Source organism: Acinonyx jubatus, chromosome B1 (genome assembly GCF_027475565.1).
Source record: "Acinonyx jubatus isolate Ajub_Pintada_27869175 chromosome B1, VMU_Ajub_asm_v1.0, whole genome shotgun sequence".
In the NCBI taxonomy this organism is placed as follows: Eukaryota; Metazoa; Chordata; class Mammalia; order Carnivora; family Felidae; genus Acinonyx; species Acinonyx jubatus.
Window position 1 is genome coordinate 82,243,079 of NC_069382.1, and position 27,059 is coordinate 82,270,137.

Here is a 27,059-nt window from a genome sequence, read left to right on the forward strand (position 1 = left end):
GACATCCTGGTAATGAATGTCTATTAATGGACCGGGGGATTTACTGACAACCTCAGGTTTTTTTTCAGCTTTGTGATACATTCAGTGAACGAACATACCTTTCTAAACATTGATGCATAGCACGGTCTGTGGCTTGTAAAGACCACAGTCAAAGACTCCAAAGATAGAGAAAACTTTGAAGCATCCAGTACTTGCTGCCAGGGCACTTAAAATTGGCCCCGGAGCCCAGATATGTCATGAGACCAATTGTCATAAGCCACATTCTTTGTGTGCTTCTGTATCTTTCCCATGGCCAAAGTTTCCATTGATTTTAAAAAGAATTTCTCAGCAGCTCCTGAGAATCTGATTGAATAAATAGTGCTAGGTCAACTCTCAGACATTTGAATTCTGCCGAGTTTAAAATTAAAACCATTGGTTTCTGAGACATGGTCTTGCCCCTGAGATGTGAAACTAAAGATGGTTTTGTTTTCAAATTGCTGATGGAAGTATACTTGTGTTATACTAAGTTCTTTCTGAAACAGTTGCCTGAGCTCCCCACAGCCAGGCTCTCGGTTTCCTGGGTGGCTCTGTATCCCTCGCACCTCTGCTGTGCTCACTTCTCCCCAGTGACCCCTGGCGGTGGGCTGGGACCAGTCCTGGGGTCACGGCTTGCAAAATCTCTTCCTAAGGCCAATAGTCCATTGTTTCAAGTCGTTAGCTTGCAACAGGCCAGGGTGGGAGAATTTACTCTACAGAAATTGGCACACTCTATAAATAATAGCTTCCCCACCCATCCCCACCCGATAAGAACCAGTTATTAAACATTTACCTGCACACTACTATCCTTAAAGGCAGAATCCCATTCAGTGTGATTAGATTAAAGCTCTTGAATTTTCTTGCCTGTGATCCCATCTAGTCGGTGGAATCATGAACACCCTTATCTGAGAATGTTTGAAAGTTTCTTCTTGACATCAAAAGAAAATTCAGTCTAAGAAGTGGAAAGGGTAAAAGTACAACTTTTGATAAGAAGAATTTATGAAAATGCCCCTTGTTTCTCTTGTCCCTGTGAATGGACTTTGTTTAGTGCATTTAGTTTCAAATAGTTTCCTCTGAAAGTTGTTGGAATTAGCTCCAATTTAGCCTGCCTCTTTGGCATTGGGGCAGCAAGAATTATAAGTGAGAGTTATAAGTATTATTCCATGAAGTCTGAACTTACTTTAAGCACAAAACATGCATTACAACTGACAAAGATACTCCAGTTGGTTATTTTTTTTTAATTTTTAAATGTTTATTTATGTTTAAAGAAAGAGAGAGAGAGAGAGAGAGAGACTGTGAGCGGGGAGGGGGCAGAGAGAGAGAGAGAGGGAGACACAGAATCTGAAGGAGGCTCCAGGCTCTGAGCTGTCAGCACAGAGCCCAACATGGAGCTCAAACTCACAGATCATGAGATCATGACCTGAGCCGAAGTCAGATGCTCGACTGACTGAGCCACCCAGGCACCCTAAAGATACTCCAGTTGTTAAGAATCTTAAGTGTTAACATGCTATATTTCAGGTGTTTCCGCGAGACACTAAGGCTTTCAGATATTTGAGAAGATATATTTTAAAGCCATGAATGGTTTGAGAGAATAGGAATACTTTGGTATTTGTTGAATACTTATAGTTTAATGAAATTGAATTGTTTTACTGAGTACTCCTGTGTGTGTGTGTGTGTGTGTGTGTGTGTGTACTTAGTTCTGACTGCCAGTTCATGTTGTAAAATAGACAGAAAACCTGTGATTGGGAAATGGAAAAGCCAGCTCGCAGACAGCTGTTACTCCAGTGCAGTTGTAGAATGTTCTACAACTTTAGCTTAATCCACCCAGGGGTGGATTTCCAACATATACTTTAAGTCAGGCCCAGGGATGTGTACAATTGTGTCCAAGTAGAAAGATGCTTTCCAGGAGTCCTGTTAATAGGTCTTTTTTGCTAGAAAGGAGAGATTTGGCTTCAAAATTAAAGGTACTGTTCTTCTCAGATTCTCCCATGTGGTCATCATTATTTGCCATTGGGCCTTTGAATCACTGCTGATATGGTTCAAATACAAAGATATTTTCTAAATTACTACTGTCACAGGGACTTGCCAGAAGTACTGAATCCATCCATAAGCCATCTTATTTGTAGGGTTTTTTTCAGTAATTATAGTTCTATTATCCTTATTCAGTTTGTTAATAATTTTTTTCAGGGAATTAAGTTCCGTCAGGCATTAAGGTACCAAGCTTCTTCTGAATATTCTTGTATTTCAAAAGCTATGCTATTCTTTAATATCCGTAATGTAAATAGAATGTAACTATTACAACATTTATTATTTAGCACTAAATTTATTTAAATAATTATTCATCCACAAATATTTTTTGATTAGTTGAGCATTATTATTCTCATAGATGAATATAATTATATATACAGGAAATTTATATACCAATTTTATTTCTCTGTCAGTATCAAAGTGCTTTTTATAAATATTTGGAACAAAATAACTTGAGGCCAGCCAATGATTATCCTTAGAAAACCTAAAATACCTAGCTCAACCTGTACTCTAGAAAAACTAGAATAATGGTAATAAAACTCTAATCTACAAATGACTTCTAATTGTTCATCCTTTCTATTTTGACCTTCTGCAGTTTATTCTCCATATAGAATCAGCACAATATTATTTCTTTTTTTAAGTTTTATTCATTTATTTTGAGACAGAAAGAGAGAGAGAGAGGCAGGAAGGGAGGGGCAGAGAATCCCAAGCAGGCTCCACACTGTCAGCACAGAGCCCAATGTGGGGCTGGAACCCACAAACTGTGAGATCCTGACCTGACCAGAAATCAAGAGTCAGATGCTTAACCACCACCCAGGTGTCCACAGCACAATATTTTTAAAGCATGAAAAAGATCACATCAGTTCTTGGCTCAAAACCCTGCAAGAGATTTCCACTGTAATTAGAAGAGACCTTACATTACTAGAGTCCTGCCTTTCCTTGACTCTTCAGACCATTTCTTTCCCCTTTATTCAGCCATGTATTTTAGTCAGTCTGGCCTCAGGGCCTTTGCCCTTAATACTGGCTTGGCCTAGAATACTATTCCCTCTTATTTTTCATTAAGCTGGCCACCTTTTTTTAATGTAGGTCTTAATCAAAGTCACCTGTGCCGAGAAACCCACTCTTAACTGCCACAGCTAAAGTATCCCCATCCAGCTATCACTTCATCCTATCACCCTAACTTACTTTCATGCATACTTACTACTTTATCCAGCTTGGTATTTTGTCTCTTGTCGATGCTAAGATTATAAGTCCATGAAGCGATTATTCTGTATTTGCAACCATATTCCTCAAATTTAATGATGGCAGGAGACCAGCATATGCAAAGGTGTGGAGGGAGATAGGAACAAGACAAGTTCAAGGAACCATAGTGATTCAGAGTAGCTGGATTAGGGGAGCATGTAGCAAACATCACATCCATCTCTGAAAGAGACTCTGAAGCAAAAATCTGCCTAAAAATGGTAAGACTGACTTAGTAAACATGAAAGACAAATCCCAAATGTTCAGGATCACCAGTCCCACTGTTTCTCAAAGTTTTGGTTTCAGGACCTTTTTATACTCTTCAATATCAAGAATCTCAAAGGACTTTGGGGAGCCTGGGTGGCTCAGTCAGTTGAGCATCTGACTTTGGGTCAGGTCATGATCTCATGGTTGGCGAGTTCCAGCCTGGAATCTGGCTCTCTGCTGTCAGCGCAGAGCCCACTTCGGATTCTCTGTCCCCTCCTTTCTCTGCCTCTCCCCTGCTCACGTGCTCGCTTTCTCTTTCTCTCTCTCTCTCAAAAGTAAATATTTAAAAAAATAAAATAAAGACTCTCAAAAGGCTGTTATGTGGGTTAATAACTATGGATGTTGTTGAATCACTATGTTGTGCACTATAATGTTGTGTGTACTCAACACAACTGTACTCAACTGTACTCAAATTTTTAAAAATTAAATAAATAGTACAGATGTACCAGCTTTAATTAAAGTAACTATGGATGCGTACCGCATTAGAAATTAAAACTCAAAAATACTTTACATCTTTATCAATTTATTTAAAATAACTAATAATAACCCCTTACAGGTTAGCAAAATAATACATGTTTTTGAAATTATTTTATTTTGGAAAACTAAAGTATACTGAGAGTGTGGCATTGTTTTACCATTTTGCAAATCCCTTTAATGCCCAATTAATAGCAGAGAACTGAGTTGTCCTGTCTGCTTCTGTGTGCAATGTCTGGTGAAATCACATTTCTTGAAGGCTCTGGAGAGCTCCACTGTACGTTCATGAAAGAAGGGTAGAAAAGGAAAATACCGTCTTAGAATTATTATGAAAATAATTTGACCTTGTAGATTCTCTGATTGTACCCACTAGAGAACTGCCGATATATAGTTTGAATAAGATATAAAATGCAAGCATTTTATGTCCTAGCTACTACTCACATGTCGCAGGATTCAACGTGCACCTGGTTTATGAGAGTAAAAGGAAACCTCAACTTAATGAGATTGTGTTCCCAATTTTGTAAGTCAATCTTTTGAAACGTCAAATACATTTTTTCTTTTGGAAACATTGTTATGTACTGTTATTACCTTCCCGGGAAGAGTTTACCATATTGAATTGAACACCTTTGCTCTTTTAAGACAAGACTGCCTGAGCCATGCAGTAGACTCTGGCCTCTTTGTAACAGTGCTTCTTTGAAAAGAGTCATCCCTACTTCCTGTTTGAGATGCCACACTCACTTTGCTCTCTGCTACAGGGAAACTGGAAACTCTGTTTCAATGTCCCTTCATTGTTTTTTGTGTAGATGTGTAGTATGATTTCAGCTCAAGTTGCAGACAATACAATGAGGTGTTGAAAGCATTGGTCTTGGGATGCTGCAGATGCACGTTGAAATATTAGCTCCTCTACTGACAGGTTGGAAGTTACTTGAAATTGGAGCCTCAGTTTTCTCATATGGTTGTTTTGAAGATTAAATAGTAAGGGAAAGCAGTGGAAGAAAATTCTGAGAGATTTAGAAACATCAATTACAGGAGCAAAAGCAAGTGGGGCCCTGGCATCAGCATTTTGAAAGCTTCTCCATGTGATTTGTCATCTACAGCTAATGCTGAGACCCACTGATAAAACTCTTAGATAGTTTGGTAGAATTCTACAGTGAAGAAAGTAGTGGAATAGTAGAATAGAGTTATTGCAGCTATCTCATTTTTGCCTGGGGATGAAAACACCTCATTGGATAAATACACTAAAAGCCTCTCCCCTCTGTGCCTGTACACACCATCTGATTTTATTAATCAATTGATCTTCACCCAGGGCATGGTGATCTTCTTTTGACTGGAGTTAGAAAAGCCTGTGTTGTAAATGATCTTTTAAAATACTGAGTGATATTGCAATAATTTTGTTTTAAAGCTACCTAGAAATTATTTAGCCTTATAGTGTAGAACTAATGACTTTCAGTGAGCAACAGATTAATAGACATGTGCCTGTGTTGATATTACTGTTCTCTCTCTAATGGCTTGTTCATTAACTCATGACTATGGTCTTAATTGGGGGCTGTTAATACATAAGGATGGTGTTTTTGAGTCTGGCAATGTGATAAATTGTGTCTGTTTCTATTCCCTGAGGCTAATAGATTTTTGGCTTTTAAAACTCTCATTAAGCAGCCCTAGGGAAGACAATTAAAGTCACCATCAGTCTGGGTTCAGAAGAGGCACACAGCCATGGAAGGGGCACAGACTTTGGAAGTAGACCATTTAGTGTCTGATCTGCAGTTTGCTGTTGAATTGACCTTAGGCAAATTAATCCAGTTTTCTGAGACTAAGTTTTCTTACCTGTAAAATGGACAAAGTAGTAACACAACACCAGAACTATAGGAATTAAATGAGATAATACAAGTAAAGAAAATAATGCACGTGCCTCTGAAATAATTACCTATTGGTCCAGAAAGCATAGTTGTTACTTCCTTGGATTCTATTACCCTTATTTATCAATTATAAGCTTTCTGTTATTTATTTATAGGGTAGAAAGTTTCTAGGGTAGCACATACTTAATGTAAGTCTAATTCTGGGATCAAAGGATCAGCTCTAATGACTCTCCCCACTTTTCAAAATGATGGCACAATTATTTTTCAGTATTTGGGTAGAGAAGAATAAGGGTGATGGCAGGAGGAAGCAGTAGTAAAGGTCTGATCTGATCTGGTAAAAAACTGTTATTATAGATACATGATATTTGAATTGAGCACTATATGTACTGATATGTTTACAGTATCCTCCTGCAGGATAGCAGGAATAGCGGTCTCAACTTAGAATGAGCAATATTGGGGCACCTGGGTGGCTCAGTCAGTTAAGCATCCGACTTTGGCTCAGGTCTTGATCTCACGGTTCTTGAGTTTGAGCCCCGCATGGGGCTCTGTGCTGACAGTTAGGAGCCTGGAGCCTACTTCAGATTCTGTGTCTCCCTCTCTCTCTCTCTCTGCAGCCTCCCTGCTCGTTCTCTCTCTCTCTCTCTCTCTGTCTCTCTCTCTCTCTCTCAAAAATAAATATACATTAGAAAAAACTTTAAAAAAAAAAGAATGAGCAATTATTTAGCAAATCATGAGTTAATGTCTTCAGTGCCCATAACGCATCTTAACACTGTATTTTTTCAGTGCAAAGAGTTCCTTTATTCTTTATTTCTATTTTAAAAATATCCAAACATCTAAACACTTAAAACTTAACACTAAAAAAAATAAATAAGTAAAGCCTGGGTCTTTAATTGTGCATTTCTTTGGAGATTAGTCCTTATTGCTTTAGGTAAGTGCCCAGGATCAGACTTGGCTGGTAGGTACAGTACAAGAAGCCTAACGGGATCTGAACAGCGCTGCCTCTCGGGACCTAGTGTCCCTTTCAGGAAAATCCAGAAGTAAAGAGTATGAAAGGCAGATGGACTTACTTTCAGAACAGCAGTAGAGAGAACTCTTTGACTTCCCTGAAACTTCCCTGATCTAAGTTTAAGCATCTCTTATTTTCAGCAGAGCCTGTATCTTTTGGAGAGACTCTCTGACAAAGGGAATGTCTAAAGGTATTTTTGCTGTTCGGTATTTTTTCACCTGCCTGTAATAGATCTCTATAATGGTTGGAAAGGGAAATGGAATAAAATGTGGGTAATGGCAGGGATACTCAGAGTTATGTGACTCTGGAGCCACATTTGCAGTCACCATTAACCCAAAGAACCACATGACTCTTGTATGACTGGTAGAATTTAGTATAATGGCACATTCATATAGTGAAATTAGAAGTCTGAAAGAGCCACCAATTAAACATAAAGGGACCCATGTGACTAGAGAGCTGTGGTTTGAACATCCGTGCCTTAGAGAACTCTAAGACTAGATGCATCCAAACTAAAAGAGTGCTTATATTTGTCTTACCACTCTTTCTTTTAGGCTTAGAAGCCAATAGATTATTCTCATGTACATAATTTTGTATAATATGTTTTGACATGTGAAAGATGATCACATTTACCTAGTGAAGACCAACACAACATGTCACACTCAATAATTATTGGATAGTTTTTGGATAGTGCTCAGGCTTCAGGATAAACTCTGTTTTTACCAGGAGAATTACCTGTAATTATGCATTTGTAACTGGTTTACTGAAGACTTACCTTAATAGACAGACCAACATGTGATGGCATTTCCCCCCTTCCAAGCATATTTAACTATGCAATGTCGAATATCATTTTTCATCCGTTAACCTCATGTTTGGAACATTCCTTAAACTTCTAGTGACTTTCAGATATTAATAAGTTCAGTTTGGGTAGTATGTGGTAGGGAGGGCAAGCTGTGCTCCCTCTGACAACACCCAGAAACAAGCCACACATTTTACAAAAATCGCATTCGAATGCATCTTCCAGCAAGCTGTGAAAGTAGTAAACTACAACTTAAACTACAAAAGTAAACTACAATTCCAGAGAAAGGAGGATCTTTTGGAGCTGAGCTCTCAGGAGCCTGCCATTTTTCTTCTTTGGGCATTTGCTGGTTCTGAGAATGAGCTGAAGAACATGCCTTTACCTGGACACAGAGCTGGTGCTGCTCAGAGAAAGAAAAATCAGCAAAACTCTCAGTGCATGTGTTGGAGGAAGTAAGAAACTGAGACTTCATCAGCTTCAAGTCAATGAACATTTTTTTTCTCCAAAGAGACTTGCTGAATTCTGAGCTTTTCAGGAGTCTAGAGAACCAGGCCAAAGCCTTCTAAAAAGCAGAGTGAAACCTCCCACAGATTCACAGCGCTTTGGAAACAGGGAGAGTCACAGGCAAGAGAGAAAGCCCAAGAGGGTGTGGTGGTGAGGGACTAAAAAGCTCTTTTCCACCTGTGTGCATTCACAGATTGTCCCTGTAGCTCGGAAGTCTCAGCATCAAGGTTTTGCTTAACACAGAGTGGCAGCTGGAAGACATAGAACCCAGCAGAGATTTTGGTTTTTATATGTAGCTGAAATGACAAATTTAGAGACCAAAGGGGACTCAAATTCATGGCTGTTATGCCTCTAAAGACATTTGCCAGATTTTGAAGCTGAGTGGAACACAGTGTGAAACAGGTATGCAGAGACTTCCAAGAATCTCTAGCATTCTTTTAGGGTTGAAGGACAAAGAGTCCTCAACCAAAGGTTCTTGGCTGAAAGTCCTGGAGAGGGGTCATACCCTACAACATGGGTAGACTGAGTGTCTTAGTTCTCTAGAGCTGCCGTAACAAACTGCCACAGACTGTGTGGCTTAAACAGAAATTTATTTTCTTAAAATACTGGAATCTGGAAGTCCAAGAGCAGGGTGTTGGCAGCAGTAAATTCTTCTCAGGCCTCCCTCCTTGGCTTGCAGATGGCCGCCCTCTTGCTGCCTCTTCCCATGGTTACCCTTTGTATCACACCCCTGCAGTGTCTTCCTCTTCTTTTCAGGACATCAACCATATTGCATTAGGGTCCCATGCTAATAGCTTCATTTTAACTTGATTACCCTTATCTCCAAATGCACTCGCTGGTTAGGACTTCAACCTGTGATATTGAGATTGAGGGTTTGGGGGGATGAAGGGGTTAGAGAAGTGGAGATTCAGCCTGCAACAATGAGTCTTACGGAAATTCCAGCTAAGCTCTGTCCCAAATCAGTCCCTGATTTGAGATTGATGATAAGAGCAACCCTTTCCCCCTTTGCATAAGAAAGGAAAGGGCATCTCTGATAGAAAGTATTATCTGGAGCTTTTACAGATGCTTGACATTTAAAAATAAATTACCAAAAACCTTCAAAACCAGAAGAATAAACCCCACCCCTTGTCTCAAGCATGTTTATGTGCAAATGAATGTCTACCATTCTCACCTGTGACCTATTTCCCTCATAAGCACTATCCTAGACCAGACCTTCTCACACTTGAATGTGCATATGAATTACATGGGGACTTTACTGAAATGAAGACTCTGATTCAGTTGTTTGGAGTGAGACTGAGATTCTGCATTTCTATAACAAGCTTGTAAGGGATAGTCCTCAGACCATTCCCCAACCAGCTGCAGACCAGTAGCTAAGGAGAATGCACACTGAAATTTAAGCAACATGGCCTGATAATGTCTAAGACCTCTCCCAGCTCTGAGAATCCATTAACATATTTTTTTTTAATTTTTTGTTTTTCAAGAGAGCCTTATTCCATCACATGACCATTGCCTAGTACTTTTTTTTTTTTGCAAATTTTCATAGGATTTGGAGCTAGTTTTGAGGCTTACACTCAAAACAATCTCATTTATTTTACAGCAGTAATTCTTAACTTTGACTGCACTTTGGAAACAGGTGTGGAGTCAGCCTTAAAAAGCACTGATCCCTGGATTCTTCCCTCAGAGATTCTGATGTAATTATTTTAGAACATGGCCTGGAAACTGGCATTAAAAAATATTCCAGAGGTTTCTAATGTGTTGTCAAGATTAAGAACAATTGCTTTAGAATAGCACTCCCCCCCCACTCACTAAAAATAGTACTGGGCATATTTTTACCTTTTATATCAGGCTGGTTTCTGGCAAAAATAATTAAATACTAATAATGGTATACCTGCAAAAGAGTTAGGATTTGTCCATTGTTGATAATTGAAGAAATTTTTTCTCAGGAACATTTTAATTACTTGGAGCTGGATAGTTGTTCTTCATAGACTAGGAATGTGATTTCCATTTTTGCCAGATTCCTTTCCCCTCCCTATTGTCTCTCACACTCAACCTACTTATTTCATTAACTTAACCTGTTTGGAACCTTTAGGTAGGTGAGCAATACTACCTCTACAAGACTAATTAGTAAGAGAATAAGCTAGAGATTAAACATGTCCAAGGAGAAAATTTAAATATAACCTCCCGGGATATTTCATGTACAATTTTCACATCACAGAGGTGGTTTTTCTAGGTTTACCCTAAGATCCCTCCCATCCCTAAGGTTCTGTGATATGAATCATTTGGGCTTATACATGGATCATTTTCTCCATGCACAACAGAAATTAAATAGTTGGAAAATCAGTATCTAAGAGTGGCTGGTAAATTTTACACAATTGAAGATGCTTAACAATTATAATTGTATGTTTTGACCCTTGCCATGTTATCATTATTACCTGTGGGTGAGAAATACCTTGTCTTCCTAATCTCTGGGATTGCCAGTGTTTATGACAGTCACTGGATCATAATACGCAGTTAATACAGATCTGTTGACATTAAAATAATGAATTAGGATTTAATATTAGCTATTTTGCTTTATTTCTTCATAGCCATAAATGGAATCCAAACTTTCATTAAAAAAAAATGGGGGGGCGTCATATTATGTGATCTGCTGAAACAAATGTAAACATCCAAATTTCAGTGTTTTTTCACAGTGGGAAGTTTATTTCTTGGTCATTGTGTTGGGCAGAATTCTACACTGGCCCCAGGATTACTGCCCCATTGTTGTACACATTCTACATGGTCCCTGGGACATACTCCTGTGATTAGATCATGTCACATGGCAAAGTTGCCCAAGAGTGGGAGATTATCTGGGGCAAGTCTGACCTAATGAGATAAGCCTTTAAAAGAGTGGATCCCAAAGACAGGTATCTGAAGTGCAAGAAGGATTTGGTGCAAAGCAGATCCTCTGCTGCTGGATTTGAGGATGGAGGAAGCCACATGGCATGGAGTAAGGGTGGCATGGAATAAACTCCAGGAGTTTATAGCAGCTTCCAGATGACATTCATCAAGAAAATGGGGACGTTGGTCCTAGAGCTGCAAGGAACTGAATTCTGCTGCCAGCCTGTGGAAGCTGAAAGCAGACCTTTGCCTAGACAAACCTCCAGGAGAGGCTGCAGCCTTGTAATACCAGAGCAGAGAAATCAACCACATGAGGACTGGATTTCTGACCTACAGACTGTGAATTAATAAGTGGATGTTGTTTTAAGCAGCTGAGTTTGTGGAAATTTGTTAAGCAGCAATAGAAAACTGATACAATCATTTATAATCTAACACTGGTAGGGATGCGTGGTATGACGTGGCGAATGGTGTTCTTTCATGTGTGGCTCTGCAGTCACCTAAGGGCGGGACTCCTTGGAAGGAGAAAAGGACAGTGAAGAGGGCCTAGGCTATCCACTTCGGAGAACTCCAGTTTGGATGCAGCAAACATCACTTACACATATATTTTATTGGTGAGAGCTTGGTACATGGCTATCTCTCAAAACAAGGCATCCTGGGAAATATGGGCCTAACTGAGCAGCTTCCTCCCCGAATATTAATATTGTGGAAGGTGGCAGAACACTTCTGTACCAGTCAGCTTTTCATGTGTTTCAGTATGAAGACAGTTTGGTGCCTCGTTCCAAGTGGAACAAGTAAATGTGATGAAATAATATATTCTAACTCGAGATATGTAGAGAATTAGAGTAACATTTTTATTTAAAAAAAAAAAAAGAACGGTTTCAACAACGCATTCAATATCAGAGAACTTACCAGATGTCACAGTAGTCCAAGAAGATCTAGGCCCTTTCCCTGCCCTGGGGATGTTCAAGCACTGTTACAACCCTGTCCAGCTGAGCCCAGCTAGGGAAAAGTTGCATTTGCTCTTGAGAAGATGCACTTGCCCGGGGCTGAGGTATGGACAGCCTAGTGCAGAGTCATGGCAGCCTGACCTACCCCTTCTCTGTATCTGGATAGTCAACAATGCCTGCAGTTGAGGCAGCCCTATTGCTCATTCTTACCTACTCACCCATGAAGAATACAGCTGTCTCCACCACCCTCCCAACCTCAGTTTTTCTTTTTTTCAAGGCAAATTTAGGATATGGAAGTTTGAGCCTATGAAAAAGTAAATGAATTTGCTTTATATGAAACTTGAGAACTATTCAAGATGGAACATATAATCTACATGATCACTTCTATTAAGTGATCTTTATTTGATATCATAAAAGTGTCCTCCTAGACAAGAGGAAGTTATAATAACTTTAAATGTGTGGTCAGGCAGACATTCTTGTGTCCCAGGAAGGACAGGGAGGGGTATGGTAAAGAAAACTGGGAAGAAGAACGGTTAATAAGACCAAAAAAGGGAAAATGAATTCTGAAGGAAGGCCAGTAAATCTCAGGAGGCATGACATTGCCCATGAACTGGAATGTTCCAAATGTTACAGTGACAGCCATTGCATCATCCCTTCCTCATCAAGAGGCCTCATCTAAATCTGTCCAGGCTTTATTATTTGCTTTCAGTGACATATTGCTCCTGCCTTTTCTACCCACCCCATCTCTGTCTTACTCTTTTTCCTCTTTTTCCTCTCTCTTCCTTTCTCCTTTCTTTTTCTCCCTCCCCCCTCATTTCCTCTAATTCTTCTTCCCTTTCTTTTCTTTACTCACTCTCTCCCTTCTTCCCTCTCAGTGGCAGGTACTGTTCTGGGTACTTAAAAGATGTACTACAACAACTATGAGGTTTATTATTCACCCTATGCTAAAGATAACTAACAAAAAGGCAAAAGGCAGCTAGCATAAAGAGGTTATTTTCCCATTATGACTCAGGGCATAGTGGATATGCTTTAAGGGGCTCTGATAACATCACTTTTCTACTTGATTGTCTTACCTGATATCCTATTGTCTATAAATTGCATAAAGCTCCAGTTCCATAACATGATAGATATCAAATGGCCCCAACTTCTCTCCCCAAACATATAACCAAACATCTCCCCAACTCTTACCATTTCCCTGAAGGCCCCCCTGTTATGGTATTATCAGAATACTCACTCTTTCCCAAACACAAATGGCCTTTATTTTTTAAGTTTATCTATTTATTTTGAGAGAGAGAGAGAGAGAGAGAGAGAGAGAGAGAGAGAGAGAGAGAATGAGCAAGTAGGGGAGGGCAGAGAGAGAGGGAGAGAGTATCCCAAGCAGCACACACTCTCAGCGTGGACTCCATTGAGGGGCTCAGTTGCATGAAACATGAGGTCATGACCTGAGCTGAAACCAAGAGTCAGATGCTTAACAGACTGAGCCACTCAGGCGCCCTAACAAATGGCCTTTTACAACTCCATGACACATGCTTATTATGTAATACGCTGTTTGCTTCATCCTATTCTTCCTTGCTTAAAACTCCTACACATCCTTCAAAACCCAGACTGCTTGTTCTGTGAAGCCTTTCCTGACATTCACAGTCTGGATTAATTACTCCTTACCCTGAATGCCCACAGAAAAATGCTCACATTTCCATTATAGCATGTATTATGTTGTACTGGATTATTTATATATTTGTCCCATCCACTGGTTTCTGAAATCCCAAAGAGAAGAAACGGGACCCTATTTACTGGCAAACCCAGTGCTTGCCACCTAGTATGTGTTTAGTGTAATGAGGGCTATATATTATGCAAGAAAAAACATCATCAGTGTGTGACCTATATACCATAACATCTGTAGCATTAACCTTAAATATAAAAGTTTTAGAACTATACATATATACTACCTTAAACATGTGTTTCATATGAAAATCTGACTTTATAAAATTTAAAATCGGTTTACAAAAGTTTTGTTTTTCAATTCCTCTATATCAGGAGCTCTGCTAGTGTTTTAAACATGCCTTGAGTTATGACATGTGACATACATGTACTTTTCAAAAATAGTTTTATTATGTAAAGGCAAGTTCATTCTCTGTCTCTCTCTCCTTCACACATGTACACACATTGGAAATGGCAAACTAGTCCATGATTATCTTTGAAATTTTTTTATAGTATACACCTTTGGGTCAGGAATCTTTTCTTTTTTCTTTGTAGTTTATTTATATTTATAAGGACTAATTGTCCTGATAAAATCAACATAAATTTAATGACAATATTGCAGTAATTGTCAATATTATTCTACCTTATCTAATATTATATCACATAGTGTGTGTGTGTATATATATATATATATAAGGTATATATATATATATATATATATATATATATATATACACACCTTATCTAATATTATATCACATAGTGTGTGTGTGTGTATATATATATATATGTGTATATATATATACACATATATATATGATATAGCAATCCTATATATGTTGACCTCCACCAATGTCTGACTTCTTTCACTTTATTTCTAAATTTAAGCATATCCTGTTGGATAATGTTATTTGGATGTCAAATATTTTCTTAAAATGATGCATAAACATACACATATATATGTGTTATATGGGTTGCATATGTGTGAATATGCATTCACTATATATATAATCCATTCTGATATATAGTAGACATACATTTATATATATATATATAATATGTACACTCTACATACTTTATATACTATATATGTATATATACATATATATGTGTGTGAATATATATATATATATATATGCATACATGCGCACATTGTGTGTGTGTGTGTGTGTGTGTGTGTGTGTACAGTTGTCTTACCTAATCCACAGGGGATACTTCTAAGATCCCCAGTGGATGCCTGAAACCACAGATAATACCAAACCCTACATATACTGCTTATTCCTATTCATACATACCTATGATAAAGTTTAATTTATAAATCAGGGCCAATAAGAGATTGATAATAACTAATAATAAAATAGAACAATTATTACAATATACTATAATAAAAGTTCTGTGCATATGGTCTCTCTCTCTCTGAACATACCTTATTGTACTATACTCCCTCTTCTCATGATGATGTGAGATGATAAAATGCCTATGTGCTGAGATGAAGTGAGGTGAATGACATAGACATTGTGATGTAGCGTTAGGCTGCTTTGACCTTCTGATGATATATAAGGAGAATCCTCTGCTTCCAGAGAAGAGTGGTTGACTGTGGGTAACACTGACACCATGGCAAGTGAAACCGTGGATAAGGGGGGAACAAGTCTCTCTGTCTCTGTCTTTCAGTGACAGAGTTAATCTGAGAGACAGAGACAGACAGACAGAGAGAGTATATACTGTGTGTATGAGAGAGAGAGAGAGAGGGATATCATACACATACGCACACTGTATGGTCCATTATAGTCCCCTGTAAATATACAGATTCCTTATCCTTTGAGGCCAGCTAATGGTTTTCATATAATGAGACTGAATGGTACATCTGAACATTCTGGACCAAAGAGCATTAATGCAGCCACCACACTGCAAATGCTCTTCGCCAGTGAACGCTCTGTCATGAAATCCTGAGTGGAGTGTGTTCTGCAAATTGTGTTGTTTACTCTGTTGGGATCTCTCCTGTCATTTATTTTGTGCTCTGGTGAACAATTTGAGTCATAATGACTGACAAATTGTGCAAGTGATAGTGCTGGGTCTGTCATAAAGAAACAAAGAAAGAGCCTTAAGCTGGAAGTTAAAATGCACTGTTTTACCATGGCTTGTGGCTTTTTCCAAGAAAATGGAAACCGTGTTAAAGACTAGGAGGCCCTCGGGAGCTAGTTCAAGTCTTTTGACATTATGAGGGGTATTATAGGTATCTCTTCAACCTGGGAGAATTGACCAGGTATGGTCAAGTATGTCAGAGCTTAAAGGATTTCAAGAGAGTTATGATTGGCAGTGCAGTACCTCCAAAGGGATTTTGTTAAAATGACCCCCTAAAATATTGATCCATCATGTGTTTCTAGGGTTCCTCTCTCCCATCCATCACCCCTTCCCTCTGCTCTCCAGTAAAACAGAGTATGCTTGTCTATTGCTCTGTATTCACTTAACTTTATTATCTAATCCTTACTTCAAATTAAGATATACTAGATTTAGGTTTTATGTGTTTCTTGCTTTTACTAGCCTTTTCTTAAGTGAGAAAGATAGTCGTGATTTCTTTTCATTTGAAGCGTTTTTTCTTAAATAGAGAAACATCGATTCAGCTGTACATTAGAATCAATATCCAGGGGCAGGAAAGAGCACCAGCAGTTTGAAAGGTCCCCAGGTAACTCTAATGCACAACCAGGATTAAGGATCACTACTCAGTAGAAGATATATGTCTACTTATCATCTAAGGGGTTGATATTTCACTTGGAACACGTTCAAACATATGAAAAGCTTCCCCAGATGACTGATTATTTTACACTATTTCCCTCTCCCCCAGTTGAGAATTCATTTTCAAATGAATTTAGATAATGGTATCTGACAATTTGGCCCAGAACTCTCCTGTGGGAGGGATATACTATAAAGACTGTGGGTTTTGGTGCTCATTTAGAGAATAAATATTTATTGAGCTTGCGTGGAATGACTTGCTCTACACCAACTCTGTCCTTTCCTTTGAATGTTGAATTAGGGTTGCTTTTTGAGGAGATTAAAGCTGATTCACCTAAAGCCCAGACATCTCTGTATTTGACAAGGGGTGATGGGGTAAGGATCTAGTAGTTCTGTGTACGTAGGAAAATGAGGAAGCTTAGCAACTATCAGAGGGAAGCTTTATGGCTCTGCAGCAGGTGATGTACACAGGTACCTTCGGTAATGATTAACCCCAGTCTGAATTGATGCTCCATGATGGGAAAATGACACCCAGCACCTGTGTGAAGCTTCTGCACTAGTTTCTACTCCAAAATCCTACAGAAAATGTTTGTTTTTTCTCTATAGGTTCGAACCAGTGTCCTACCTGAGCATAAGGATCCCCTGCCAGAGGTTGGGGTAAGTGTTTTTTTTTTATCTTTCCAAAAGGTACACACAGCACTTCTAAGTTAAATCATTTGGATTTTCACTGGCCTTCTGCTGTCTGATGGCCAAAAAATGAAATTGTGTTAAATTAACAGGGTGTGACCATGCAAGGGGGCACATATTTGGCAAATTGTATAGAGTTCATTTCTTGTCTCTCGAAAATTATCCCCAGATGAACTCATATTTTGTTTCACTGGATAGAGATGAATCAAGAAATTGTCCTGCAGGTAGCTGGGATGCAATTTGGAACCAACATTCCTGGAACAACAGAGGGCCAGAGAGATTGCTGATGTGGGCTCGACTGCTTCAGGAAGGAGGCAGAGAACTAATTACCTGAAAGACTGTGCTGTTTTCTGCTTCCTGCTGCTTAAACACTGTAATGCAACTCACAACAGTAGCTGCCACCAAAGTGCAGACCGGTGTTGCAGAATTCCTGCTGCATCTGAGCCATTGCATCTGCAGCTTTTAGAAATTGGAAGAGCGGAAAGATAATAGGTGCCTTTTGCTTAGACAAGCCTAGAGTAGGTGGTGGCAACTCCTGAAAAGATAGCTCAGCAGGCTGAGTCCCTGGGATCTGTGCAGAGAGGATGAAAAAGCCTAGAAATAAGTTGAGTCTATAGAGGCCATGGGACTGAGCCAACTGAAAGACCTATTTGAAATTCCCAGAAATCCTACAGGTAACTGACAACCTTCTTCCAGTTGATGTGTGGAGCAGAGTACTATATGCCGATCATTTCCTCACTAGCAACAGCCACTATCTGAACCTGCCAAGGAAGCCCTCCAAATGTGTGCACCAAAGAGTGAGTTGAATTGATGGAGAAGAATGTCAGCCATGTCTGACATTCTGATCGGGAAGGAGAAGGAAAAGGGCACTCTGTGCTCTCTCATGCCTAACACAAACTTCTAGTTTCTTCCTGGGGACATGTTGTTCTCTTTTACTCGAGGGAATCTTCATGCTTTGTTTTCTGCAAACCTTCAAACCTCTTGTGCTGCCCAGACTATGCTTAGTTTCTCCAGAGTGACTAGCAAGTTCTTCCCAGCCTCAGGCCCTTCACTGCTGCAGGCCCCAGGACCCTTTCCCTGCCCGGTGCTGTTCCTCCCCTGCTCAGGGCTCAGGGCTCTGTTCACAGCCTTTGGGTTCTGACCACCTCAGGTGCACTCCTTTTAACTGGAACCTGCATCGCAAGCTCTCATCACACCCTTCGTACTTGCTTCTGAAAACAAGACCTTTTGAAATTTTAACTATCAACTGAATGCATTATTTTATAAGGAATTTTATTTATTTTTTGAGATTCAAGAAAGATGAGCTAGTTTAATTTATTTTTTCTCTTCTAACCTTTTATCCCCACAACTGCTCAGTGTTAAATCCCCCTCGCTTGAAGCTTTAGTGACATCTTGGGCTAATTATGTAAATTTCCCTGTTTTTTCTCTCATTCAAGTTCTTGAAATATATCCTATTCATTTTAAAACTTGAGTTCCTTCTCTGAGTTTAATTGTTTTCTTCTCCCCTCTCCCTCCATCACTTCCCACTATGGGGTAGACATCTCTGTGCCTCTAGCAACTTGTAGTGGAAGGGGAGCATAGTCCGATTCTCACATGAGTCCTGCCCTTTCCTCCTCTATTGCTCAATGCTGTGGCAAGGAGAAAGGAATGGGGAGAGGTTCCTTCTGTGCTTGCCCATGGTGAGGTTGTGGTTCCCTTTCTGCTGGTTTTGATATTTCTCAGGCTAGTGCTGCCTGTCAGCATGTGGCAGACATTGAAATGCTGTCTCTGTTATGAGCACAACTATAGGCATTTCTGGAGACCTTGTAGGCTCCTTCCCATCACAGATTTCCCTACCATGGGGAATCTGGTTCTGGCTCAACCTTCTCCACTGCCCAGGCTCACCCGGTACGCTCTTGCTGCTAAGACCTACTTTTCTAGCATGTAATGTTTGCTTAGCTGCTTGCGGTGTTTTTTGGCCCTGATGAAACACACATGTATTTTCCATGCCACACAGAAGAGATGCAGGCTACCCCACTGGTGTTTCCTCTCTCAGCTCAGCTGTCTCTCTGCTGTCCCTTTCTACAAGCCTGACCAGCATCAGATGCTAGACAGTCATGATTTTCAAAGGAGAGATAATCTCCAGTTCCCGATATAGTGGAGCCAAAGATGGTTTGGACACCCACAAGCTTAATAATTGATTTTTTGGGGACCAGACCCCCGTGACTTTTTTTTTTCTTTTTAAATGTTTATTTATTTTTGAGAGAGAGAGAGTACAAGCAGCGGAGAGGGAGAGAGCGAGAAAGAGAGAGAAGGAGAGAAAGAGAGAGAATCCGAAGCAGGCTCCAAGCTCTGAGCTGTCAGCACAGAGCCCGACGCGGGGCTTGAACTCATGAACCGCAAGATCATGACCTGAGCTGAAGTTGGACGCTTAACCAACTGAGCCACCCAGACACCCCTCCCTTGACTTTAAGGTGTCTTCCTGAGTATGATATAACAAAGAAATTAGGTTCGGTTCTTAAATAGTACACCTTGTGAAATGCTCACCTTCCCTCTCTGCTAACACTACCTTTATATCAGCTGTGTGTGTCATGTTTACTAATAGGCCAGTTTCTGTAAACTAGCTTCTTTTTAAGAACTGTGAGGAGGTTGCTAACTCAGGCCACTAGAGGTTCTCTGAACTGACACTATGGTGCATTTGGTATAATGTCTTTGTGAGAGACTCAGCTATGATTCCTGGGTCAAAACAAAATTCTCAATTGACATTCTGTGGCATGCTAATTATATCAGTTAGGCATGCATTCAGAAGCAAGTAACCTAGCAAACAGTGGGTTAAAAGTAACAGACTCATTTTTTTTCATGTTAGAAGAAGGTTTGGGGAAATTGCCCAAGACTGCAGCTACTCAAAAATGACTTCTAGCAACCACGTTCTATCTACCTCGCCACAACTCCTTTGTTAGAGTATTGTCCAGTCTAACCATTGCGCCTTCAGGAATCACAGTCCAGATGGGGAGAAGACCGAAAGACAAAAGGCAGCTGACCCTGTTCCTTCAATTCTGGGAAACAGTAGCTTTTGGGGAAATTTCAATTGGTATACTGATACGTATCTCTCACTGAGAAGAGAGGAGTCCCTAAGCAGCAGGGAATCTCAGTACAATTCTCACTTAAACAAAATCAAGGTGCTATTAGTAATACAAATGAGCAAACTAGGTATTACATGTTAGTAATGTCTGCCCAATCCTCCTACGTGTTAAACTCCATGATAGCAAAGGGCCTATGTATTTTGTTCACTCGAATAGCCCTACCTTTGTGCCTGGAAACTTGTAAATTATGATATATATATACATATATGATATGTATGATATGCATTCTGTGTGTGTATCTCTCTCTCTTCCCCTCCCCTGCTCGCACTCTGTCAACGATAAATAAATGCATATACATATATGATATATATATTCAATATATATATATATATTGAATGAATTAGAAAGCATACCCTGATTTTGGTTTGCTAACCATCTTCAATTTTTTAGAACCACCAGAATAAAAGGGGGGGAGACATCTAAAAATAATTGCAATAATATGTAAATTGTAATAATATGTAAAAATCTAGTATACTTTATGACACATCAGAACTCAATAAAATGGCAGTTATATTGTAGAACTAAATCTCAAGCATAGTAAGAATGAGCTTAAATAAGAACAAGTTAGCATGCTGTGGCGTGTCTAATACCCTCAGAGTACATGATATTCCGGACAGAGAAGAATTACCACATCTTGAGCACCTATGAGGTACCCCTGGGTAATATTTATCTTATCGATTAATCCACAGAATATTGCTTTGGGCACTGCAAAATGTGTCTGAGAGCTTTAGCTCTTGGCCAAGACTTTGTTCTGCCATTACAACATGCTAAGGACTCTAACCATTGACTACTCTGGTTAAAAAAGAGCTGAAAATTAGGGGCGACTGGGTGGCTCAGTCAGTTGGGCGTCCAACTATGGCTCAGGTCATGATCTTGTGGTTTGTGAGTTCGAGCCCCGTGTCGGGCTCTGTGCTGACAGCTCAGAGCCTGAAGCCTGCTTCAGATTCTGTGTCTCCCTCTCTCTCTGTTCCTCCCCTGCTTGTGCTCTGTGTCTCTCTGTCTCTCAATAATAAATAAACATTAAAAAAATGAGCTGAAATACTTTATTATAAGTAGTCCAAATATGTTCTATACATTTCTTTGCATTTTTAAGCAGCATCTTTTGGATGCACCCAGATCTTTTGTTGATGTCTTAGTGAACGAGATGCCAATCTGTGCTGAGACCTTTTGAGTTATATTCATAGGGAAGATGTAATTTTTAAATATATGACTTCACCCTAAAATTCTTTTTAATGTTTTCTTTGGACTGTTTATCAACTTTTAATAGATTTCCTCCCAAGTTTTGTTTTTCTTTCAGATGTCTTGTTTTCAGTGTGAATAGTTCATGTATCCTCTTTCCCTTTCTATTTGATGGGAAACCTTGTAACCATATCTGTTAGGGTTGACAGTGAAGAAAAAGTACATGGAATATGAAAAAGGGCCTGTTCTGTAAGTTATGTTTGGGAGACGTTGTATATTGGCCTCATGATATCAACTTCAAAGACCCTTTAAATTTGTGCCACAGTTCCTATGTATAGTTTTATTAGAATAGGCCAAAGTATTATTCTTATTGTTGATATATTCATTTAATCTCTAAACAATCACTTTTTAATGGAAATATTATATGTGCCACAGATGTGTGCCACATATGTAATTTTAAATTTTCTAGTAGACCATGCTTTTAAAAAAGTAAAAAGAAAGAGGAAAAACTTATTTTAATGTGTTATTGAACCCAATATATGCAAAATGTAATCATTTCAAAACATAATCACGATGTAAAATTATTAATGCTATATTTCACATTCTTTTTTTCATACCACGTTGTGTAAATTTGATGTATATTCTACACTTAATAGCGCATCTCAATTCAGCATAGCCACAAGCCTAATTCTACCCATTGGATAGTACAGCCCTACATAGTACTTGTAAATTGTAGTGTAAAGAAAACCTGTACTTTGAGTAAAGGCTTTGTGAGATGAACATAGGTGATGGAGGTGTGGCCAGCTCACTGCAAGGTGATGGAGGTTGTACATCTTCTGGCCCTCTGTATGGTACAGCTGGAGTCCCTGCAAGGGCTAATAGGATAAACTGTTTATTTGTATAGTCTCCATAGAGAGCAACCAGGGATTGAGGCAGATGCCCCACTTTTCTCCACGCTGCTTGATATCACTCTCCAGCCAGGTGAGTGACTAAAATTGTACATCAAGCAATTTAATGATCATCTGCTTTGGGTGCTTGCACCAGAATGATCATTGTGAGTGTTGCACTCTCACGAGCAGACAGAAGAGGTCAGAACCACATGTTGTGCAGGTAGAGAGCCTGGCAGAGGGACAGGGAATTGCCACCTGTCTTGGAAATAAGGCACAGTGTGACGGGGATAAAAGAATGATGGACTGAAAAGCAAGAAACCTGGATTCCAACTTGGCTTCTGCATATTAACTAGTTCTGGGACCATGTAGAAGCCAGGTTAACTTTTAAATTCCTATTTTCCCAGCAGTGTACTTTTCCTGGATTACTTTGATTACTTTGATTACTTTGATTCTCATTACTGTAGCTATGAGAAAGATAGAGTTATCATAGGCAACTTTTTCATACAGCCATAAGGCTGTCAGTGGTTTCATTTAAGACCACGTATTAGTAAGAAAGAAGACAGAGTAACAAGGCTAGACAATACCCATTAGTGGATAACCATTCTGGGGGCTGTGAGAGCCCAGATTTCCATTTTGAGGCAGATTTAGTATGACACTTTAGATCTCTGAGCTCCAACTCCAATGAGACTTAAATTTTTTTGTTTGTCTCTCGATTTTTTCCACTGATATTAGAGCTCCCAGTTTAAGACCTTTAAGATGAGAATTTTAGAAACAGCACTGAAGAAGAGATGGAAAATCTTGTTCCTTGAGTTATATCTGAAATATAAAAGTGTTTAAAGAACTTTCTCGCTAAGCAAAGTAAGCCAGAGAAAAATAAATACCATATTATTTCACTCACATATGGAATTTAGGAAATAAAACAGATGAACATAGAGGAAGGGTAGAGGGAAAAAGAGTGAAGCAAACCATCAGAGAGTCTTAACTCTAGAGATCAAAGTGATGGTTGATGGAGGGAAGTAGGTGGGGGATGGGCTAGATTGGTGATGGGCATTAGGACTTGTGTTGAGCACTGGGTGTTGTATGTAAGTGATGAATCACTAAATTCTACTCCTGAAACCAATATTACACTATATGTTAACTAAAAAAATGTTTTTAACATTTATTTATTATTGACAGAGTGCAAGCAGGGGAGGGACAGAGAAAGAGGGAGACACAGAATGCAAAGCAGGCTCCAGGCTCTGAGCTGTCAGCACAGAGCCTGACATGGAGCTTGAACCCACGAACTATGAGATCATGATCTGAGCCGAAGTCAGACACTCAACCTACTGAGCCACCCAGGTGCCCCATATGTTAATGTTAACTAACTAGAATTTAAAAAATAAAAATTAAAAAATTAAAAAATTAAGAAATAAAATAAATAATTCTCTCAAATTCTATAGTTATGATTACAGTGACAGCAAAGGTAAAATAGCTTTATATTAATTTATTTTTTTACATTAACATTAGTATGCTATTTTCCCTTCATGGGCATTTAGGTTTTAGAAACAGAGAAGACTATTTTCCTCTAATTAATTTACTCTTTTACAAGAGTCCAGTGAACATTCATGTAAATGAATGATGTGTTTTGCTTATATTGAGATGGAGCAAATACACACAGACTTCCTAGAAATTAAATATATAGGCAATTCCATTGTTAGCATTGCAGTTTGGAACAATTATACACTGTCTTCAGAAAGTTCATTAATGTACTTTATGCAACATGTAGTCTCCATAATATAGTTATTTGTAGAATAAATACGGTAATACTTATACCTAAATAACACCTCCTCTAGTTTGACATGTTTTCATAACAGTACCATGATGCCATTACCTAAATTAGCTTTTAATAAGTTGTATGATTTCTGTAAAATCCCTTATCCTTTGAGATGAAGCATGTGGCAGCCAGTTATGATGGGAAGAAGTTTGACTCATGGGCATTTTTCCTGGCCCACTTCAAGCCCTCACAGTGAAGCAGTAGGCATACCAGGCAATCCTCTGTTCTGGGCACTGGGCTTGGCTCACAGGCAGACAAGCCAACGTCCTCCTTCCACAGGATCTCCTGATCTGTGGACAGATGAGACGTTCAGTGGCTGTGGTCACAAACTACTTGCAGCTGTGGCTCATGGTGTGTGTGTGTGTGTGTGTGTGTGTGTGTGTGTGTGTGTGTGTGTAGCTATGTCTGAAAATAGCCCCTTCACCTGTCTCTCATTGCTACATTCCAGTCTGGAGCATTTGCTCCTTTTATTGATGAAGAGACCACGGTAACATTCATGACATGTGAAGTTTGTGTTTTTAATTCTAAAACCATCCATATCTTCAAAATCTCAAAAGACAGAGAGAAAATAATTTGAAATTTTGAGGTGTCATGAAATCTATTATCAGTTAAGAGTTTCCTTGGAGTGAAGAGAGAGTGGGGAATAGGAGTTTAAAAACCCTGATAATCAGGGAAAGAGGAAGTGAGATAGACATCTATTTAAATGCAAAAGGCTGAAATGAAATTCACTACAACAATTGTTTTGATTACCCACGTTTCAGTGAATTATAGTACTTTGTAAATATCTGCAGAAAGAGCATTCTAATATCCATATCTAATAGAGTGACTGACTTGAAAGCTAGTTTTTAAATCAGCCATTCATTCATTCATTTATTGTCAGTAAATATTCATCACATGCCTACCATGCACTAGGGAGGAGGAGTTTGTCAGAAAACAAAATAAAGCTCCTTGTGGAGCTTCAAATACATATATACCTCTTAAACTTCCTTTTCTGCTTTGACTCACTCATTTCATCACTCATTGACATCTCATCAGACCTTCTTTCCACAAATACTTTATTTTTTTAATGTTTAATTTGTGTGTGTATGTGAGAGAGAGAGAGAGGGAGGGAGAGAGAGACTATGCAGGGAAGGGGCAGAGAAAGAGAGAGAGAGTGAAAGAGAGAGAATGAGAGAGAGAATTCCAATCCACAGAGATGTGGGCCTCAATCTCTGTTTTCACCTAACACCCTTCATCGAATAATTCAGTCTTGTGTTCTTCTGGCTTTGGTGACTTGGTGTCTAAGCCAGCTTTTTGAGTTTCAAGTTAATTAATTGGGTTTATTGTTACTAACATAGAGGCATCTCCAACTTTAGAGCTGAGTTGTATTTCAAATGTTTGCATCTGAGTGTTTTGAAAGAATTCTAAATTAGAGCTTTGAAAAGAGGGAGAAAAATTCAGACCTGAAGCTTTTCTTTCTTACACTTTTCATACATAGAAGGCTGCCTTCTATGTATGAAATAACCACACACTTTTCTCTGGAAAGATACAATTGTCCTCAGACTACTTACGTCCAGGCTCTCATTCTAGAGCAGCCTGGCAACAGACATATGAACAGAGAATGCTCTCGAAGATGCAGTTTTGACTTCTTGTAGAGTTTTACAATGTGTGAGTCAGCAATGGCCTAGATAATAATATGGGTTTGATGTTTTCATGTTTACTTCTTGACCTTGAGGGGAAAACGAGAAATACTATTTATGGTATACCATAATATTGTGACTTTTAAATCAGAAGTAGCCAGGAATATTAAAAAGAGATGGAAGATTTTTATCCTGGAAAAGAAAAACCAATTTAGAGTTTTATTCTTTGCATTATGAGCCAAAGAGTATAGGAAGTAGATATTCATAGACAGTCAACAGCCAGTATGATAGGTTAAAAAAGCAATTTTAGAAAATGTAACTGAATAAGCACCTTTCTTTTTTGTGTGTTGGAATGAAATTGTCCCATGCTAGAAATAACAAAGGAAACAAATGCTTTTAAACATTGCTGTGATGGGGGAGAAATGTAGCATTTCTATTTATAACTTGTACAGAGTCCCACATAAAAATAGCTCCAACTACCAGATTTGCTCATATCTGGAATACAAAGTTGTTGCTGCCAGTGACTTGAGGAATTCTAATAAGAACGAGGACGGCATTGGTAAATGTTAAAAGTTTATCATTTTTTCTTCTAACCCAGTTTTCATAGGCGAAGAAAATTAGTTCCTAGAAAAGTCCTGGCTTCTGCACTATACATTTTGTTATGTCCCAGGCTATTGGTCTCTTTGTTTTTAGTGAAAAGGATACATGTGCACCCTAGACTTCACCCCCTGAGAAGGATATATTGTTGTATCTGTCAGTGAGGACTGTATCTCTGCATATGAAATATTTGTCAGGCTAATGGATTTAACGTTTCATTCTTTTGAAGACTAGGTTTGTCTGGTGTGCCGGTAAAAATATTAAGGACTTCTGAAGCTAACGAAAAGCATTTTTTCTTATTTTCAGAGAAGTTTCCTGGGCTATGCCAGTTTTAAAGTGGGGGAGCTACTGAAGTCAAAGGAGCAGCTGCTGGCCCTGAGCCTGAGGTGAGTCCTTTGTCTGCAGAAATGCTATAAAGCAAATAGCCTATGGTATTTATTGAAGGATGTTTGGGTTTAAAAGTCCCCATTCTTACAGATGTTTAGATGTCAGCTCTCAGATGGCTTAACATTCGCCACAGCAGCAAGTTATAGGGAAACAGCAATTATTCAAGTTCACACTCAAGTTCATGGTTCACATTGTCAAAGGTTTTCAGCCCTTATAGGGGAAAAAAATTACATGATCATTAAAGTAATCAAATTCTTTGATAGTAAGAATAGAAATGATGATCACGTTATTAAGTGATTTTTCTAGTACTTATTAAAATGTTCCTTTT

The 27,059-nt window shown here is 38.9% G+C and overlaps 1 protein-coding gene across 9 annotated transcripts in view; it reads left to right on the forward strand.

Annotated features, from left to right (window-relative positions):
- The window catches only part of INPP4B (inositol polyphosphate-4-phosphatase type II B), a 761,046-nt gene that overhangs the window by 482,295 nt on the left and 251,692 nt on the right, over nucleotides 1–27,059 (forward strand). For 7 of the 9 annotated variants that reach the window (XM_027066653.2, XM_027066662.2, XM_053216924.1 and 4 more), the window contains 2 exons: nucleotides 17,044–17,094; nucleotides 26,651–26,730. In XM_027066653.2, the coding sequence (XP_026922454.2) occupies nucleotides 17,044–17,094; nucleotides 26,651–26,730 (131 nt within the window). Of the gene's footprint in view, nucleotides 1–17,043; nucleotides 17,095–17,792; nucleotides 17,922–25,364; nucleotides 26,307–26,650; nucleotides 26,731–27,059 lie in introns of those variants that run through there. The other 2 variants (XM_053216925.1, XM_027066681.2) reach the window with 2 other exon arrangements.